Below are 19670 nucleotides of genomic sequence, written 5' to 3'. Positions count from 1 at the left end.
CATCATATATTAAGGTTGTATTTTATTGATAATAAGATCTCAACTAAATGGCAAATGCTTTATCAAACCAAATGTGCAGGAAAATAAACAATGTGGGTGGAGGGTGGATACTCATTTGGATTTCCCCAAATACTTGGACAAATGGAAGAAAATATTATGAGTTTCATTAAAAGCATATACATAGGGATGTCCCCAGGGCTGTGTGTATTCTACAACTCTGCACGTCACACTACCCAAGGGTGGAAATTGGTGTTAGGTACAGAACTGATCATCCTAAGAAGTTCAGCTTTTGTTAAAAACAAACAGACAGACAAAAGACCACACATGTCTAGCCCTAATGACTGCAAAGTTGCCAGTGACTAGGTTTGCATGATCACTGCAGTCCATCGTGGTGTTTTTAAGCCATAGTGGATTGTGGTGCACACTGGATGCCATTTTGAGTATGCAAGCTGGGGCAGGCACACACAATGGCTTATCATGTCATATGATCCCGAGCGGCATGTAGGTAATGCAAGGGTTAAACAATCCTCGCATAACCCTAGGACCTCCCCCACACACACACACACCATTGGTTGTTTAACCCTCACATAACCCATGTTGCCTGGTTTCACACAATAAGGCAAACCACAACATGCACTCACCACGGTTTGCATATTCAAAGTGGCGGCTGGCATGCACCTTGAAGTTCCGTGGGTTAATTAATCCATGGTGGTTTAGTGTTACCAGCAAACTGCTGCAATGGGGGTGGGAATGCTTTGTCCCTTTCTACTTTTCTAGTAGAAGTAGAAGCAATGACTGAAATGCAAATATATACCAATTGGTTTTATTTGCACAAGTTTTACAGGTCCCAGAATTAAGCTTCTTTCTTTCTTTTTTTCTTTCTTGTACAGAATTTGGGTTACATTGACACAGGATATTGATTATTTTTTAAAGTGAAAATATTTAAACAATGTTGGTTATGACTCTTGGGAGAAAAACGTTCCAGTGTTAAGAGGTCTCCTTTATTCATTTGATTTTTTTCTGTCTTGTAAGGTTTTTTTTACCTGTGAAGATCTATCAGGATAATAACTATGTCCTCATCCACCTTTCTGTCCCCTAGAGCAAATCTGATGTCATCTGGGGTACCACACGTGATGATCACTGCAAGCCAGAGCAACACAGAGGGAAAGACAAAAGGTAACAAACCATTTTTCTTCCTCTTTGAGAACAGCAGAAGATGCAATAGCATTAAAGCAGATATTCACTAGTAGACATGTGGGAACCTAGAAAACATCAGTAGAAGCTAGAGGTCAGGACTGCAAGTTGAACCATACAATGATGTGATGATTATCAGAACTATGAGAATAGCCTTCCTCTAGTTAACATTTAATGAACTTGAGCACGCTCCGAGAGAGAGCAGAGGACGGGAAGGCCTGGCGTGCTATGGTCCATGGGGTCACAAAGAGTCGGACACGACTTAACAACTGAACAACAACAACAAGTTAACATTTTATTTTTAAAGGTCTTCCTGAGAGCAGAGCAGGAAAATAGTCAGCTGGTAACTGGAGAAGAAGAAGGGGAAAGGGAAGGGGGAGGAGAACTTGTGAAAAGCAAAATAATGCTTTTTAAAATGCCAAAAACTAAGAGAGCATGGAGGAAAGGGACTGTATCTTTTGTCATCAATGATGTTACAGCACTGGAGCTGCTATTCTAGATTTACCAAAAGAATTGGCCTGAAGCAGAACAGCACCCAATCCCTCTGCTTTGAAAGCCACTTGGGGCTATAAAGTGGAAAATAAGTTTCTAAAATTAGATATAAGTTTTTATCAGGCTTCTAGTGCTTCTTTCCATCATTATGGCAGCCACCTGCCATCTCTTCAAATCTCTCTCCTATGTGTTGCCTCCCCAGTCTCTGTTTCCCAAACAGAGGTGTACATCATGCAGCCTTCTATGTCCACACACACACACACACACCCTGGTGATCCTGATTGCTCTTTTTCTGTTTTCCACTGCTGCTTGCAGGGAGGAAAGAGTGATCTGTATCAGTATAGCTGGGGGAGGGGGGTGAGATAAGGCTCTCCACTACATCCCCCGCAGTCCTCCAACAGATTACTCTTTCTCCACTGCTATTAGCAGCAAGGAAAGCATGATCTGTATCAGGATTGCTGGGATGTGTGCGCATGTGCAGATGTGCGTGTGCACGTGTGTGCGCGCGCACGCACTGGACCCTTGAGCAGCATCACATGCAGCCCCCAGGGCCAAAAATGTTGTGCACCCCTGCCTTACACCAACAATCCCAATGGCAAAGAAGGTGCAAACTGAGAGGAGAATTATATTTTATCAGCAACACTTCAGAATACTGTGTTCCCATCCTGCAGTGGAGAGGCTGCATGGATGAAAGTTGGCTTTCCTGACTTTCTAACAGCATTTTGTCCATCAGGTCCACACATTACTACAGTTCCTATGAGGTTGTGCCAGGGCCCACCATGAGCATGAGAGGGGTACTAGTATATCTTCATCAATTAAATTACATTTTAAAATTTCCCCTCATGCCGGCACTGATACTCTTAAATCTAGTACAGCACCTCAAAGGACCAGGTAAGTGATACATATTTCTTTTGTCTTAAAATGAAAATACACAAAAATAATTGCATTTTGTATTATATGCCAATTGCATATCCTAGGAATATGCACACATATCTTTCCAGACAGCAGATTGATTAAGCTCATTTCCTCCAGTGGAATGCCAGATGATTCTCACAGAGGAGAAAGAGAAGGAGACGAAGAATGTTGTTACACAAAATCATGAAAAGGGCCTTTGCTGGATCAGACCAAACTTATGATTCCAGCAGTAGCCAGCCAGATGCTTCTGTGAAACCCACAAGTGGGACATGATGACAACAGTTTGCTATTTCTATCCTGACTCCTAACTGAGCAGAGCAGAGGAAGCTGCCCCAGCTGGTCTAGGGGCTATACAAGTAAGCAAGTTCCCAGAGAGCGATCGATCAGAGTGAGTGAACAGGAGTTTAGGTGGGGGAGTTGCAGTGGAAGAGGAAACAAAGGCAAAAAGGTGAGTGGGCTGGAGGGACTTTCTATTCTGAGTCGTCATGTGTTCACCATGTGCTCCTGAGAGCTGCACTGGAAGGGGTGTGTCCTGAGAGCTGGGACTGAAGGGGCATGGCCTGATTACTCTCAGCAGCTCTGTGGGCAGGGAGTTTCAATCAGTTTCCTGACTCCTAACTGAGCAGAGCAGAGGAAACTGCCACAGCTGGCCTAGGGGCTGTACAAGCAAGCAAGCTCCCACAGAGTGAGCGATCAGAGCAAGTGAACAGGGAACACAAACAGGAGTTCAGTAGGAGAGGTCAAGGGGGAGGTCCCTGACAATTTTTTTAAATTTCTTTTTCTTGTAACACACACTTCTATGCCAATGGGATTCTGTTGTCAACCTCCAATGAATAGAGGATAAAGCACAGGCTATTCCAGTACAATCAGAAGGCTAGAAACAAAAAGGGAATAGAGACTATGGAAGGAAAAGACTCTCCACTGGTGGTGACCTGCAAGGTGTATGCAATGCTTGTTTTCTTGTCTGAGATCAACATGGGCTACGCATGCAACAAGTGTAAGTTGATTACACTGTTGGAAGAAAAAATAAGAGGACTGCAGCAGCGAGTGCAACCCTCAAGGGATAAGAAAAGATGAAGAGTTCTTAGTCAGAATGGTGGAACTACAGCAGCAAAGTGAAGTACAGGAGCTAGAAGAGCAACAGCAAGCTGAGGCAGAAGAAAATGCTGAGGTGAGGAAAAGTGAAGTAGAGGATACTCCTTGGAAAAGGGTGACAGTTAGGAGCAGAAGAACTAGAAGCCACTCTGCACCAGTGGAAGCAGTGGAATTATGGAACCATTTTCAGGTTCTTGAGGATGAGACTGGAGGACAGCCTGCAGAGAAAGAATTATAGGGGACCCTGCATGAGAGCAAGAAAGAGGCTGAAGGTCAGACAAGCAAAGGCAATGAAACCAAGGACTACAACAATGAGAAGAGTAGTAGTTGTGGAGACTCCTTGCTGCATGGGATTGAAATCCAAGTATGTCAGGAAGACCCATGGACTCGCCAGGTATGCTGTCTCCCAGGAGGATGGATTAGAGATGTGACTGAAGGGTTGTCTACACTCATAAATCCCACTGACATGTATCCCTTCCTTCTCATCCACATGGGAACAAATGATACAGAAGAATGTGTTTGGCCACAGCATGTAGAACTTCATCAGGAGGGCTTTAAATTCAATCCTATGGGGGAGGGGGACATAAAGTTGGGGTAACAATAGACAAAGGCTTATGCACCGCAACGGAGAGAACAGCTCAAACAGAGCACAAGAATAATCTTCAAAAAATGTAGGAAGAAAGCCAGACTATAAAGCACATCTTCTTTGATGTCTACCGATGTCTTGTTCAAAAAGAACAGAAGGAACAGAAAGGGAGGTGGAGCCACACCATATGTTAAAAATACATATCTCTGCACAGAAATACAGGAGGATGAGCTTAGTAACCCCCCTGAGAGCATCTGGGTTAAAATAAATGGAGCAAAGAATAAAAGAAACATGGTAGTTGGAGTCTGCTACCGACCAGTCAATCAAGCAGAAGACGAGGATGAAAATTTGCTTTTGAAAAGCAAATTGCCAATGTTTCAAGGAAGCATGATGTAGTAGTAATGGGGGACCTCAATTTGATGGGAGACAAATTCTGCAAAACATAGCCCCTCCAAGAAATTCCTGACTTGTGTTGCTAATAACTTCCTCCTACAGAAAGTAGAGGAAGGAACTAGAGGATCGGCTATCCTTGACTTGATCCTAAATGACAGAGATGACTTAGTGGATAAAGTAGTAGTTACAGGAACTCTGGAAAAAGTGACCATGTTATACTTCAGTTCTTGGTTTTAAAGGAAGCAAAAGCTGAGTGTAGACAAACACGCACTCTGGATTTTGGGAAAGCCAATTTTAATAAACTCAGAAAAATGATAAGTAAGGTCCCGTGGCAAACAACTCTAATGAGAAAAGGAGTCCAAGATGCGTGGGAGTTTGTAAAAAAGGAAAATCGAAAGGCACAGTTACAAACAATTCCAACAAGAAGAAAAGGTGGAAGACAACAGAAGAAGCCAATGTGGCTTCACAAAAACCTTAGAGATGACCTGAAAATGAAAAAAGACAAATATAGGAAGTGGAAGGAAGGCCAAGTTACAAAGGAAGAGTACAGGCAGGTAGCACAGAATTGCAGGGATGGCATCAGGAAGGCTAAAGCTGAGAACGAGCTGAGGTTAGCGGGGGATTCTAAAAGCAACAAAAAGGCTTTCTTCAGATACGTGCATAGTAAAAGACAGAGGAAAGAAATGGTGTTCCAGCTATAAAATAAGGATGGCAAAATGATAGCAGATGACAAAGAAAAGGCAGAAGTGCTCAATTCCTACTGTGGCTCAGTCTTCTCCCAAAAGAGGGTCTATGACCCCCCTGGCAAAGGCGAAGTACAGGCTGAAGGGGCAGGATTGCAGCTTGAGATCGATAGGCATATGGTCAAGGAACACCTAGAGTAATAAAGGAACTGGCAGAAGTGCTCTCAGAACCACTGTTTATTATCTTTGAGCAATCATGGAGGACGGGTGAAGTGCCAGATGACTGGAGGAGGGCTAATGTGGTCCCTGTCTTCAAAAAGGGTAAAAAGGAGGAACCTGGGAACTACAGACCAGTCAGTCTGACATCAATCCCTGGGAAAATTCTGGAGCAGATTATAGAGCAATCCATCTGTAAGCACCTTGAAAACAATGCAGTGATTACTTGACGCCAACATGGATTTGTCAAGAACAAATCCTGCCAGACTAATCTGATCTCATTTTTTGATCAGGTAACCTCCCTTGTGGACTGTGGGAATGCTATGGACATAATACACCTTGACTTTAGCAAAGTTTTCAACAAAGTGCCCCATGATATCCTGATTAGCAAACTAGCTAAAAGTGGGCTAGATGAAACCACTATCAGGTGGATCCACACTTGGCTACAGAATCGGACTCAAAGAGTGCTTATCAATGTGATCTTCTCAAACTGGAGAGAGGTAACGAGTGGGGTACTGCAGGGCTCAGTGCTCTTCAACCTTTTTATTAATGACTTGGAGGAGGAGGCACAGGGAATGCTTATCAGATGTGCAGATGACACAAAATTGGGTGGGATAGCGAATACCCTGGAAAACACAAACAATATTCAAAGTGATCTTGATAGGCTGGAGCGCTGGGCAGAAAACAGAATGAAGTTTAATAGGGATAAATGCCAAGTTTTGCACCTAGGAAAAAGAAACCAAATGCACAGTTACAAGACGGGGGATACTTAGCTCAACAATCCTACAAGCAAGAAGGATCTTGGAATTGTTGTAGATCACAAGCTAATAGTTGTTTAATGTGATGTGGCTGCAAAAAAGGCAAATGCTGTTTTGGGCTGCATTAATAGAAGTATAGCTTCCAAATCACTTGAAGCACTATTTCCCCTCTACTCAGCACTGGTTAGGCCTCATCTTGAGGACTGTGTCCTGTTCTAGGCACCACACATTAAGAAGGATGTGGACAAACTGGAAAAGGTTCACAGGTGGGCAACAAAGATGATCAGGGGACTGGAAACAAAGCCCTATGAGGAGAGACTGAAAGAACTGGGCATGTTTAGCCTTGAGAAGAGAAGAGAAGAGAAGAGAAGAGAAGAGAAGAGAAGAGAAGAGAAGAGAAGAGAAAAGAGAAGACTGAGAGGAGATATGATAGCACTCTTCAAGTACTTGAAAGGTTGTCAAAGAGAGGGAGGCCAGGATCTCTTCTCGATCATCCCAGAGTGCAGGACACGGAATAAGTTACAGGAAGCCAGATTCCGGCTGAACATCAGGAAACACTTCCTGACTGTCAGAGCAATATGGCAATGGAACCAATTACCTAGGGAGGTAGCAGGCTCTCCCACAATGGAGGCATTCCAGACGAGGCTGGACAGTCATCTGCCAGGGATGCTTTCACTTGGATTCCTGCATTGCGCAGGGGGTTGGACTCGATGGTCTTGTAGGCCCCTTCCAGCCCTACTATTCTATGATTCTATTGTCTTCTCCCACTGTTTGAGCCCTCTAGAAACTGGTGTTCAGAGGCTTCCAGATGAGGCTTTTATCCCACCATCGCCCTGCCTCATTCATGGAAATTTGAAGGATGGGGGAAGGGGAATCCAGATATTGTCATCTTTCACTTGTAACCCTCCCATGTTTTCCCACTCTTTCTTCTGTCTTCTTTCTTACTGAAAAATCCATTAAGGCAAAAAAGATGGAATAAACCGTACAATGCCTTCTAATGATTAGCAATAGGACTCCCCCATCTGGAAGCACTGTGATCCTGGGGCTGCATATAGCCATCATGACTAGTAGCCATTGATAGCCTTATCTTCCATTAATTTGTCTGCTCTCCTGTTAAAACCTTCTCAATTAGTGTCCATCATCACAACTTGTGGCAGTGAATTCTGTAGTTTAACTATGTGCTGTACAAAGTACTTCCTTTTATCTATCCTGAATCTGTGAAAATAACATTGTATCTTCAGAAACTATTCAAGAAGGTCTTTAGGAAGTGAGTCCTTAACGTCTTCTGGATAGTACCCTGAGCACTGGTGCCCAGTTTATTGACAGTGGAACAGTCAAGTGTTCAGGTAATACTGTTCAGTCTCAAATTTAGAAAAAAAAATCAGTATATTAATTTCCCTCTCTCCTTCCTTCCTTCCCCACTAATAGAATTCTTTCTCTGAGGTCCAGGTTATAGTTAATTCCCAGGACATGCAGCCTAGCCACATGGACATCAGAGATGAAGCGCTCCCCTTCTCTCCTTACCATTACTTTTTCGACTGGAATTCCTCACAATGTTCTGCAGCTGTTCTGGGCTCCTTAGGATCTCCCTGAATTTCATTCTTTCAGAGAAGTATGTAGTTGGAGCATCAAAGGCATTCATATACCTGGAATTGGGATAGGAAGTGCATGTTACAAATTGTGACAGTGGCATCAATTTGGGCTAAATGTTTGGTGTGGGGGGCAGGGACGCGGGGTGGGGAGTTTGCCAGTACTCTGGCAAACAGAAACGGCCTCAAGTGCCTCTTAAAGAGGAAGATACTTCACACACATCGGCACCAACGTTATTAGAAGAATGAAATGTTGTACAAACTAATGGAGATATGTATTTATTACATAAGCTTGAGTTCTTTTTCTTTTAATCAGTAGAATCAGAGGGGTAGGGGTGACTCCCCCCACCAACCTGGCAGCCATTAAAAAAAAACAAATAATGCAGTTGTTGTGGCAAGCTGCCAGGTATTTTTCCAGGTAAATTTAGTGAATCCATGGTAATTGTGGTCTTCCTATAACGATTGGCAGTGAACTAATAATATCAGTCCCACTTCTAAAGTCGGAAGAATTTTTCTCCTTCTCATCCTGTAATTATACCCATTACTTCTGAATATTAGGACTTTTGTTCTTAATCATGCATTTTTCAAAAGTACACTACATAGTGATCACCTTTACTTAATGTAGCGTAAGAATGTTCTTGTAGAAGCCATCAGAGCAATTACAGTATTATTTCACCTTAAAGCATCAGCTGATGCAAACAATCCCCTCCTCAAATCTTTCATTTTAGAAATAGCAGTAACGAAAGTCCCCAATTTGGATAGTAACTGGTGTATTTGGGAAAGGCTTGATTATTATTTGATACATATAGACCCTGAGTTTTAGCTATGGGGTGGTATAGAAATAATAATAATAATAATAATAATAATAATAATAATAATAATAATAATAATAGCAGCCCTGCTAGAAAACAACCTAGCAACCTTGGTTGCCCACCATTCCCTCTTTTCACCTGGCTCTGGCTCTTTGCCGCTAAGCATTCCAGTACTTGTTGTATCTAATAAGCGAGGCAGAGTAAAATACAAAACTCTTTATTTAAAAGGATAGGTAACAAGGACAGCAGAACTAGCAACTATGCCTAGCACTAAGCAGATCCTCTATTGCTGCTCCCATTTCCTTTTATAGGCTGCCTTCCTTCAATTGGGTATAATCCCAGCTGTCTAAAAGTACAATGCCTACACAATCACTTCAGTACTACACTTGAATAATGGGAGAAACTCACAGATAGCAAATAATTTGTTGAATTAAAAATGTTTACCAAATAGCATGGGCATGGGGGAGGTGTTGCTGTCACAAGTAATTCCATAGATAATATCCAATAAATGCCTGTAGTAAAGATTTGCATAACTGTATTCCACACAGAAATCACAGCAGCATTAAATATTTCATCTAGAAGAAGAATCAGCAGAAACATCCAGAGTACAGGACAGGAGACTAAACACCACCACCCTTGTATCCATTGGAGCCTTGAGAACTGCGCCAGCATGAGAGAATGGAGCATGGCGTGTTGATTTGGGGTCCTGATTCTGTCAGGGCCCAGTCAACAATAGTTTCTTTTAGATTACCAAGATGAAACAAAGCCAGTTGCACAAAAAGATGATAGTTTATTGATAGAAAATGGATACAGAATGTATACAAAAAGAAAGTTCACAGTGGACAAAGCAGGCACCCTTGTCAAAACCTGATATGTCTATCTGAGTCCCCAAGACAGACAGGGAAGCCGTTCCTGGGGCCAAGGGTTCTCCAAGCTGGTAACGTGTATTTATTTATTTATTTATTTATTTATTATTAAATTTATTAATCGCCCATCTGACTGGTCACCCAGCCACTCTAGGCGATGTACAACCCACCATAAACAATTTAAAACAATAAAATTTTACCAAATTTTTTTTTTTTAAAAAAAAATACCCTAACCCACCCCAAATGCCTGCCTGAACAACCACGTTTTTAATGCACGACGGAAGCTCATTAAAGAGGGGGCATGACGGAGTTCCCTAGGGAGGGAGTTCCACAGAGTGGGGGCCACCACAGAGAAGGCCCTCTCCCTCGTCCCCACCAGTCTAGCTGTCCTGGCTGATGGGACAGAGAGAAGGCCATCCGAGGCTGATCTTGTTAAGCGGCCTGTCTGGTGTTGCTGGAGGCGCTCCTTAAGATAGGCTGGGCCGGAACCATATAGGGTTTTAAAGGTCAAAACCAACACCTTGAATTTGGCCCGGAAAACAACTGGTAACCAGTGCAACTCCTTCAGCACTGGAGTGATGTGATCTCGCCGGTGGCTGCCTTTAATCAGGCGAGCCGCCGCGTTCTGTACCAGCTGCAGTTTCCGAACCGTCTTCAAGGGTAACCCCACGTAGAGCGCATTACAGTAGTCTAAATGAGAGGAGACCAGGGCATGTACTACCGATGGGAGCAGATGGTCGGGAAGGTAGGGGCGCAGCTGCCGTATCAGATGGAGTTGATACAGCGCTGTCTGGCTCACGGCTGACACCTGAGCCTCCATGGACAGCTGGGAGCCCAAAATGACCCCCAGGCTGCGGACCTGGTCTTTCAAGGGTAGCTGTACCCCATTCAACACCAGGTCAACATCCCCCAGCCTCCTCTTGTCTCCCACCAAAAGTACCTCGGTCTTGTCAGGGTTGAGCTTCAGCTTATTCCTCCCCATCCAGCCACTCACCGTCTCCAGACATTTGGACAGGGATTCTACGGCCAACCTTGGTGAAGATTTGAATGAGAGGTAGAGCTGAGTGTCATCCGCATATTGATGACACTGCACCCCAAACCTCCTGATGATAGCCCCCAGTGGCTTCACATAGATGTTAAATAGCATCGGGGAGAGGATGGAACCCTGTGGCACCCCACAAGTAAGTGGCCACGGGTCCGAAACCTCCTCTCCCAGTGCTACCCTCTGGTACCTGCCAGAGAGGAAGGACTGGAACCACCGCAATACAGTGTTTCCAATGCCCAACCCCTCCAGGCGGTCCAGGAGGATACCGTGGTCAACGGTATCAAAAGCCGCTGAGAGGTCGAGGAGAACAAGGAAGGAGCATTCACCCCTATCCAGAGCCCTCCTCATATCATCCACCAAGGCGACCAAGGCCGTTTCTGTCCCATGCCCAGGCCTGAAGCCCGACTGAAATGGGTCTAGATAATCAGTTTCTTCCAAGTGTGCCTTCAACTGCACCGCCACCACCCGCTCAATCACCTTGCCCAAAAATGGCAGATTTGAGACTGGGCAAAAGTTGTTCAGAACTTGAGGATCCAAGGAGGGCTTCTTTAAGAGCGGTCTTATCACTGCCTCCTTGAGGGCTGATGGCATCACTCCCTCCTCAAGGGAGGCGTTCACCACCGCCTTGATCCCCTCACCCAGTCTCTCTCTGCAGCTCATAATGAGCCAAGATGGGCAAGGATCAAGTAAGCAGGTGGTTGGCCTTACAGATGAAAGCACCTTGTCCACTTCATCAGGAGGAAGAAGCTGGAACCGATCCCACAAAACCGGTTTGCCACAGGCCGCCTCTTGCTCACTAACTGTATCCACAGTGTGCAGAGTAACACACCTAATCTGATCAATTTTATCTGCAAAGTGCCTTGCCAAAGCCTCACAGGAGGCCTTAGAATGCTCCAGTGGTTCCGGAGCCACAGGACCGACCAGGCTCCGGACCACTTGGAACAGCCTCCTGGGGCAACACTCTGCAGACGCGATGGAGGCAGCATAATATTCCTTTTTTGCTGCCTTCACCGCCACGTGATAGGCTGAAGATATAGCTCTAGCCCGTGTCTGATCGTCTTTGGAGCGAGACTTCCGCCACCGGCGCTCTAGCCGTCTCACCTCCTGTTTCAGAGCTCGTAACTGCGGATTGAACCATGGTGCAGTCCCCCCCAACAAAATAAAACAAACAAACAAAACAATTAAAATCCCCTTAAAAATGCCAGGCAGGAGTCCACAGGGAAGGCCTGGTGGCGGTGGTAGTGGCGACGGCAGCAGCAGGCCCAGCGGCGGCAAGCACGCCTCTTCCCCGGTGGTGGTGGTGGTGGTGGCTTCTCCTGCAGGCCCTGGCTCTCCCAGGCCACCTCAGCCAGCCAGCTTATGTAGCCCCTCCAGGGAGGGGCAGGTGGAGCAGCACAGCTGGCTCGGTACCTGGGGGCCTGGTCCTGCAGGGACTGGCGGTCTGCCAGGCAGAAGTCCACAAGGAAGGCCTGGTGGTGGTGGCAGCGGCGGCGGCAGCAGGCCCAGCGGCGGCAAGCACGCCTCTTCCCCGGTGGTGGTGGTGGTGGTGGCTTCTCCTGCAGGCCCTGGCTCTCCCAGGCCACCTCAGCCAGCCAGCTTATGTAGCCCCTCCAGGGAGGGGCAGGTGGAGCAGCACAGCTGGCTCGGTACCTGGGGGCCTGGTCCTGCAGGGACTGGCGGTCTGCCAGGCAGAAGTCCACAAGGAAGGCCTGGTGGTGGTGGCAGCGGTGGCGGCAGCAGGCCCAGCGGCAGCAGCAGCAGGCCCAGCAGCGGCAAGCACACCTCTTCCCCGGTGGTGGTGGTGGTGGTGGTGGCTTCTCCTGCAGGCCCTGGCTCTCTGGTATGTCCCCCTTCTGCTCTTAGCACAAGCTTATATGGGTTTCTCTCTGTCTGTGCTCAGGAACTGACAGACAGTGCCTCTTTCTCCTCTTAGAAGAACTAGGGGGACTCCCCCACCCCCAAGATGCTCAAAGCATCCTAGCTTGGGAAACTAATTGCCTTTCTAAAAGAGAGAGGCCCAACGTTCTAACTGTTGGGAGGGGGGAGTCTCCCGCTCCCCTGTGAGAACCAAGGTAGCAAAGTCTTATATCTTTAATTGGGCAAAGGCCTGGCAATGTCCAAATGCTGACATATTGAGCTGTACTTACTTGGAACCAATTAAGGCCTGGTGTAGAAGTCCTGCTTACTTAACCATAAAACTTCTGGTTAAGCTAAATTACATAGGTCTACTACCAGCATCCAAGAACTCTGTGAAGTCCACTTTTTTGCTTATTAATCAACTCACTATGCATGGTGAATTCTGCCTTGGGAAAACTGAAAACATCTGGTTTCCAGAGTGGCTGGGTATATATCTACAGCCACCACAGGCTCTCCAGAAGCAGCAGAAACATCCAGAGAACAGAGGAAGAGACAAAACACCACCACCCTTGTCTCTGTTGGAACTCTGAGAACTTCACCAGAATGAGAGAGTGAAGCATGGGAGAGTTCAGCTGCTACAGGCTATAAGAAATCTGGTCGCTATTTTCTACACTCCATTCTCCTGGGGTAGCTGTTTGCAGTTTGTATTGTTTATTAATGCCTCTATGCATAGGAAAGGTTTAGTGTATTTGGCTCTGACTTACACATTACTGATAAATAATAATTAATATTGTGTTGTAATAGTTGATTTTTCCTATTTTGTAATTAATTTCAAATATTGTATTGTTAGTATTAGTAAAATTAACTCTTTGAGTTGTTATTGTAATGATGTACTATTGTAATTGATGTATTGGTATGCTTCCTTGTTTTTGTATTGCTGTTGTGTTGTTAGTTGCTTTGGGCACTTTTATGGAAAAGTGGCATATAAATTAAATGTGATGATGAGAATCATATTTCCTCAAATAGAAAGTGTAAGGAATCCAGTGCTCAGGAGAGTCGATATTCCCACCAAGGAAAACACAATCTTCTTGAAGGAAGATGTGCGGATCACGAAAACCAGCACCAGCATCGCCAACAGTAACAATAGTGCATATTTAGTGCAAAAGAACAAATTGTACAGATACGCTCTTCAATCCTTAAGGAACACCTAATAAAGTGCTTTGGCAGAAACTGGATTTCTTCTTAAAATCATCTTAAAGTGTTCAAGTTGCTAGTGTTCTTAGAGACAAACATGAGGATAAACTTAGACATTCCTGCACTCTCTGAGTAAAAATCTACCCTGACCTTGCTTCAGTAATTGTGGGGAAATGACAATTCTAACATTCTAGAACACTGAATTTCCTTATACTAGGAAAGTTTCCTACCAGTAGCAGTCTTCAGTGTTTTCACTCTTCTTATAAATGTAAGCAGTTTCCCAAATGACGTTTTTGAATCGCAATCTATTATCTCTCCAGAAATCAATCAAGAAATAAGACACCTTTCTGGCTGGAGTCAACATCCTGGTTAGGTTTTCTTTGAAGTCACAAGATGTTCCAAAAGTCCCAGCAGAGATCAGAGGGAGGTCCAACATTGTTTCTACTCTAAGAAAAATTAGAAATAAATTATTCCAGTATGGCCGTACATCTACTGATATTTCATCAAAGTAATGCTATTGTGTGTTTCATATTTGCAATACTCGTTCTTTGGTGTGCCTTAATTTCAAAATAAATATGAAGCCCAAAAATCCTGATGAGCAGTCCAAGTTCTTTCAGAAGAAGCATTAGTAAATTGTACAAGTGTGAGCTATAACAAAATGTTGCAGTGTGGATTGCTTCTGTTGACTGTTCCAGTCAGTCATGCCAGCTACAATTATCAGTTCCATTCTCCCTCTCCTCTCATATTCTGTTTTTTCCCACTACTGTCAGTCAGCATTCTACCACTGAGCACACTCAGTCCTCACTGGGCTATTTTGGGGGTCCCCATCCTTAGGGTTTTCTCCTAAAACTTTTTAAATATTTCTACAAATTTCAGGGTCCCCCTGAGTCTGCTGATACCTCCCTCTTGGGTAGGGGTGGGGAAGCAGTTTGAGGGGGGGATTTTCCTGGTTCCCCATGAGCTGGATGACCCAACCTATTTTGCCCTTCTCCATAGAGAAAGGGACTCGGGCAGTGCTGGTGTCTCAGCATGGAGAAAGGGACTCAGTGCTGGGAGGAATAACTACTCCTCCCAGTGCCTAACAAGTCCTCACCTTCAAGCAGTGCACATTGTCCCCATAGGGGCAGTGTGTGCCACATGAACAAACTTGGCTGGTGCTGGGAAGAACAGCTGCTCCTCCCAGCACCACCTGAGTCCCCAGCTTTGTGTGGCATTCATCATTCTCATGAGAGCAGTGCATGTTGAGTGAAAGGACTTGACCATGAGTTCACATGGTGTGCCTATTCCCCATAGGGCCAGTGCACTCTGAGCAAACAGACTCAGCCAGTGCTGCTGCTCCTAGCACCAAGCAAACAGAGAGTGGCAGCATGCACTGAGCAAAAGGACTCAGAGGGAGCTGGGAAGAGTGGAAGAGTCTTCAAGGATCAGGCTCACAGGCCAGAGAGTCTCCATTCCTGCTCTTGGATATGGGTGGTGCCATTTTTGCTACAAAAGCAATGTCACTCATGTCTGAATATTGGAAATGGAGGGTATGATTGGGCAAATAGTTCTAAAAGTTAAACTCCTGTGTGCCTGAGAATAAACACTGAACCAACACTCCACCAGCATCAGTCTACTACAGAGCCAGCCCTCCCATGAGGCGGGGTGAAGACCCTGCTTCAGGCAGCGGAGTGGTGAATTGTACCATGGTGGGCTTTTGTGAGAGCTGTGCCGGCCACTTCTTCCAGCTGCACAGCTGTCCAGACAGCAGACACCACGATGGTGGTAAGGGTAAGGGGTGGGGCGTGATGCAGTATGGGGAAGGAGGGGGCCAAAGCAGTGAAGGGAAGGGGTATGGGTGCAATGAAGCAGCAGCAGTGCATGTGTTCTCATGCCTCAGGCAGTAGGACAGCTTGCACCTGGCATGGTCTACTGTCAGTATCCATCACTTTGAACCCAAATGCCATCCTGTGAAGATGATGTACTAATTAGATTATTGACAGAGGCCAGTTGATGGTGCTGAAACCAGTTGATGGTTTCAGCACCATCTTCATTGATGGTGCTGAAACAAGACTCTGTGGAGCATCATTACATGTCCTTACTCATGCTTTAATAACTCTGCACGGGAGTGGCCAGAAAATAGTGAAGATATCAGAAATGTCATGCATGATTATAAGATGCTTACATTTACAAAAGGTCCAAGAGAAGTCACTGATACATGTGAAAGATCAGCCTTTCCAGCTTTACAAAGCTGCATCCCTTCAAGCATTTTTGAGGTATTTAAAAAACTATGACTAAGGAAATGTAATGTGAGAAGTGACCCTGAATCATATTCTACACATGAGTTGGCAAGGTTCTTAACTAGGTATCTAGTTTATTCAATACTAGCAAACAGTCCTGGCTTTGCATGGGTTGGAAAGAGCCCTTAGTTTGATACAACAAAGCTTTACACACCTGCCAGAGTTGGAGACATTGTGTCTTCCCCATCTGAGTGAAGCCACACTCACTGGCACTCCCCCAGATGACATTCACTTATAGCATTAGCAGAGAAGAAAAGAAAAGAAACAAACTTGTATAGAAAGCTCTAAATGGAACAACTCAATCAAGAAAGAGAAAGAGACCGAGGCAAAAGGATGAAATGTGCTGGTGGCAGGGGGCAGAATGGAATAATGGGTAGAGTAGAGTCAGTTGGGAAAGTCAGTTAGTGAGTAGGAGCTGAGGCAGTTGTTTAGACAGGAGAGAGAGAGAGAGAGAGAGAGAAGTCGTTGAGTTGCCCCTAGGCACAACCCCTGCCATGGTGACCCCCATAACCCCTTGAGGGAGGGGTTCACTTCATTTCTCTTAGCGGGGGGGGGGGCTGCCCAGCAGAAGAGGGGGGGCAGTCATATAACTCTTTTCCTCAGATTACTTCTTCCTGGCTTCAAATTGTCTGAACTACAGAACTACATCCTGGTTAAGAAAGTCTGCCATGTACTGCCTGAATATGGTACTACAGGCTTCAACCTCATGGACACATTTAAATTAATTAGAAGTAATGCATTTTAAGAAACAAATAATCCCAAGGTGTACATCTGTAAGGTCCCCTTAGTCTGCATGGCAAGTTTCAGTTGACTGGATTTCATGGTCTTGGAGCTTCAGGTGTCTAGGTTTCACGGTCTTGGAGGACATACAAACAGTTACACTTACAAAGCAGTACATTTTTAAATATTGGCCACCATTTTGTTTCAAGATGGTGGGCAAAATTTTCACTATGCCTAAAACCATCCCAGATAGAGAGGTAAAACAAACCCTGAAAGTTTCATAACAATCAGATGCACAGTTTTCGAGTCCATCGAGGATATACAGACAAACACTTCCATTTATATATATAGATTTTTACCTTATTTGAATATAATATTTTCCGTTAATACTTACGAGACTATCTGATATGTGGCAAAGGTGCATGTGGGACCTAGGACAGTACACCCAAGCTTCTTATCAACCTGTAGCAGAAAAGACCAACTTCAGCAAGGTGTAGGGATGCTGGAGTGTAAAAAAACTGTCATTCAGATGCAAACTGGTACTATGGTGATGGAACAAGTGGCTTGAAGATGCTAAGAAGTTGTCGCTGGACAAAGAAGTTGATTATTGGATAAGTGAGCAGAGACCACCCATGGAGATGATCAAGTAAGAGAAAGAGGCATGGTCTACAAAGGCATGAGTCAAATCTATGTAGCTGCCTGGTTGAGGAATAATCGGGACTTTCACATGTCAGTGGTAGTATCAGCACAGCTACAGCTATATATGCTGATATATAACTCAACTGGAATGTAGCACTTTTGTAAATTGTGCATGATGATGAGATGCCTTTTCAACATAAGAGAAGCAAATGCTTTGCCACTGCTTGCTATGTTTGGTTTCCAAACAGAATGCTTGGTCTTTGTTTACGTGAACCTAAAAGAATGAATTCCTACAGAAGTGCCTTAATACTCACAAAGAGTTGCCTGATGAGATCCACACCTTCACAAGTGCTAGTGCGGCAGCCTTGTGAGAGATAGAGGGATGTGTTGAAGCCATCATATGTGGCATCGACACTGACATCCACATTGTTGCCTGTAACAAAAATGCAGGAATATTAGTTATTGAATTATAAGATCGTTTTAAATAAAATGGATGGGAATTATTTTTAAGAATACTTTTTAGCTGTTGTTATAATATTGCTTTACATGTTATATGATGTTTTATCGCTTTCGAATTTTGTAAGCCACCTTGTAAGGAGTTATCCTAAAAAGCAGGGTATAAATAAAAATAGATAATAAATATTAAGGGATTGATAATTACCTGAATATGCATTGAACATATAATTGGCTGATCAAATATATATGTAGATCTTTTATCTTTAGAAGAGATGTTAATGGAATATGGAATTTTAAACCTGGGATAACCTTTACCAATTTTCCTCTGTGGAAGGCAAGTTGACTACTGCATCTTCCTATCTAAACCTTTCTATTGTGTTCCCTGTTTCTTTGTAAAGTAGAGAGCTGCAGATAGGGAAGTGTGTTTTAAATAACTTAACACAATGTAAAACTAAATGTTCATGGAATTATGAGATTTTCCTTGGAGAGGGAGTAGCCTTGCACAGGTTTGTCATGTGCTGAAGGGACAGGCAAGCACTTGAGTCGTATATGAGGTTAAGTACTCAGCCTCTAAAGAATTAATCTGACCAATTTTAAATGCTTTGCTGTTCGTGACTAATATTACCATGGGCACTGTGCAACAAGCACCTTATGCGGACACATTCCACCCGGTAATTGCAAAAGCAATGTACGCACTCTGTGAGAGAAGAATGGCAAGAACAGCATTCACAATAGAAGTGTGACTTTGAGGAAAGGAGTGAACAGCTGCACATTTGTTGTAACGTAATCTGATAGTCTGGAAAGATTCTTGGAACCATTATTAAGAGGAGGTGTCGTGCCGTAAAACATCTTGTATTATGTAATATTGTATCTACCAGATTAGATAGGACACTACTTTTCTATGGTAAAGAAGAGATGGGAAGGAGGTCTACCCAGTGCCTTTATTTGGATTAGACGTCCTTTGTACCAGTCAAACAAGTTCAGAAATTAAGCACAGTCATAGACACTAAACCAATGTGTGTTCAAAAAACAGTAGTAGATCTTTCTGGAAGACCCAGCAGACTTGAAAAACGAGAATAATTGTGGCTGTTGCTTGGCTTATATGGTGAAGAAATGTGATACACAAACAAGGTCAGGAAGAGAATAAGACAGGCTGCAGAAGTATTCAGTTGGGTAGGTTCAGGGCTTGAATTTTGACCCTCAAAGGGTACTGAAATGCTGTGACAAAATGCCCTTACCTTCCAGGATGTATTTCACCAGTTTCAGACCCAGTTGTACAGCTGGTACAATGTTTGCTTCAGTCACTGGATACTCAGAGTTATTCAGCACCAGTACGTTGATCACATAGTTGTTATTCTGGAAACATTGTCCCTCACCAGCATGCCACAGCAGCTGGGACAAGAGGAGCAGTGCCCAAAAAGTATGATCCAAAGTTTGTTGCCCCATTATGCCTTGTGGTCCTGGTCAGAGTTGCTTCTTGCATATGCTACATACTTGATATTTTAGGCTGAAGCAAGAGTGTTTGTCATATAACCACCACTCAGTCAAACTTTGCTTCTCTCATTTGGGTCCTTCTGTTCCCTTTCTGAGCTCCCTTTCCACTCCCACGCCCACCTGCCCCAGCTGGTACATCCGCTTGTGAACAATTAACAGCAGCCGAACTTGTGAAATGGGAAGGGGCCAAAGGTTGTTTCTCATGTTTGCTGTTGAGAAGTTTGAGCTATAAAACTGAGGCATTAGCCGCACCTCTCTAGATAAGGACACAATGTGACGGGTACGGAAAAGAAAAGAGGAAGGGCCAATAACAGTATAAAAGAAAATCAGTTAAAATGGAACTAAATAAAAAAAAATTAATGCAGAAAAACACACCCCGAGATGCTG

General features: G+C 44.3%; 1 protein-coding gene across 2 annotated transcripts in view; it reads right to left on the bottom strand.

Moving 5' to 3' along the window:
• Window positions 1–19351, bottom strand: part of GUCY2C (guanylate cyclase 2C) — a 98315-nt gene extending 78964 nt beyond the window's left edge. For both annotated transcript variants that reach the window (XM_084811766.1, XM_084811768.1), the window contains exons 1-6: window positions 19028–19351; window positions 17648–17766; window positions 17089–17156; window positions 13926–14141; window positions 7857–7978; window positions 1044–1140 (exon numbers count right to left, since the gene is read on the bottom strand). In XM_084811766.1, coding sequence (XP_084667892.1) covers window positions 1044–1140; window positions 7857–7978; window positions 13926–14141; window positions 17089–17156; window positions 17648–17766; window positions 19028–19235 — 830 coding nt within the window. In that variant the 5' untranslated portion in view covers window positions 19236–19351. The remainder of the gene's footprint in view (window positions 1–1043; window positions 1141–7856; window positions 7979–13925; window positions 14142–17088; window positions 17157–17647; window positions 17767–19027) is intronic.
• Window positions 19352–19670: the final 319 nt, after the last annotated feature.

This window comes from Heloderma suspectum, chromosome 7 (assembly GCF_057233095.1).
Source record: "Heloderma suspectum isolate Gila_16-S chromosome 7, 16-S_ref, whole genome shotgun sequence".
In the NCBI taxonomy this organism is placed as follows: Eukaryota; Metazoa; Chordata; class Lepidosauria; order Squamata; family Helodermatidae; genus Heloderma; species Heloderma suspectum.
This window is presented reverse-complemented; position numbering and strand designations above follow the sequence as displayed.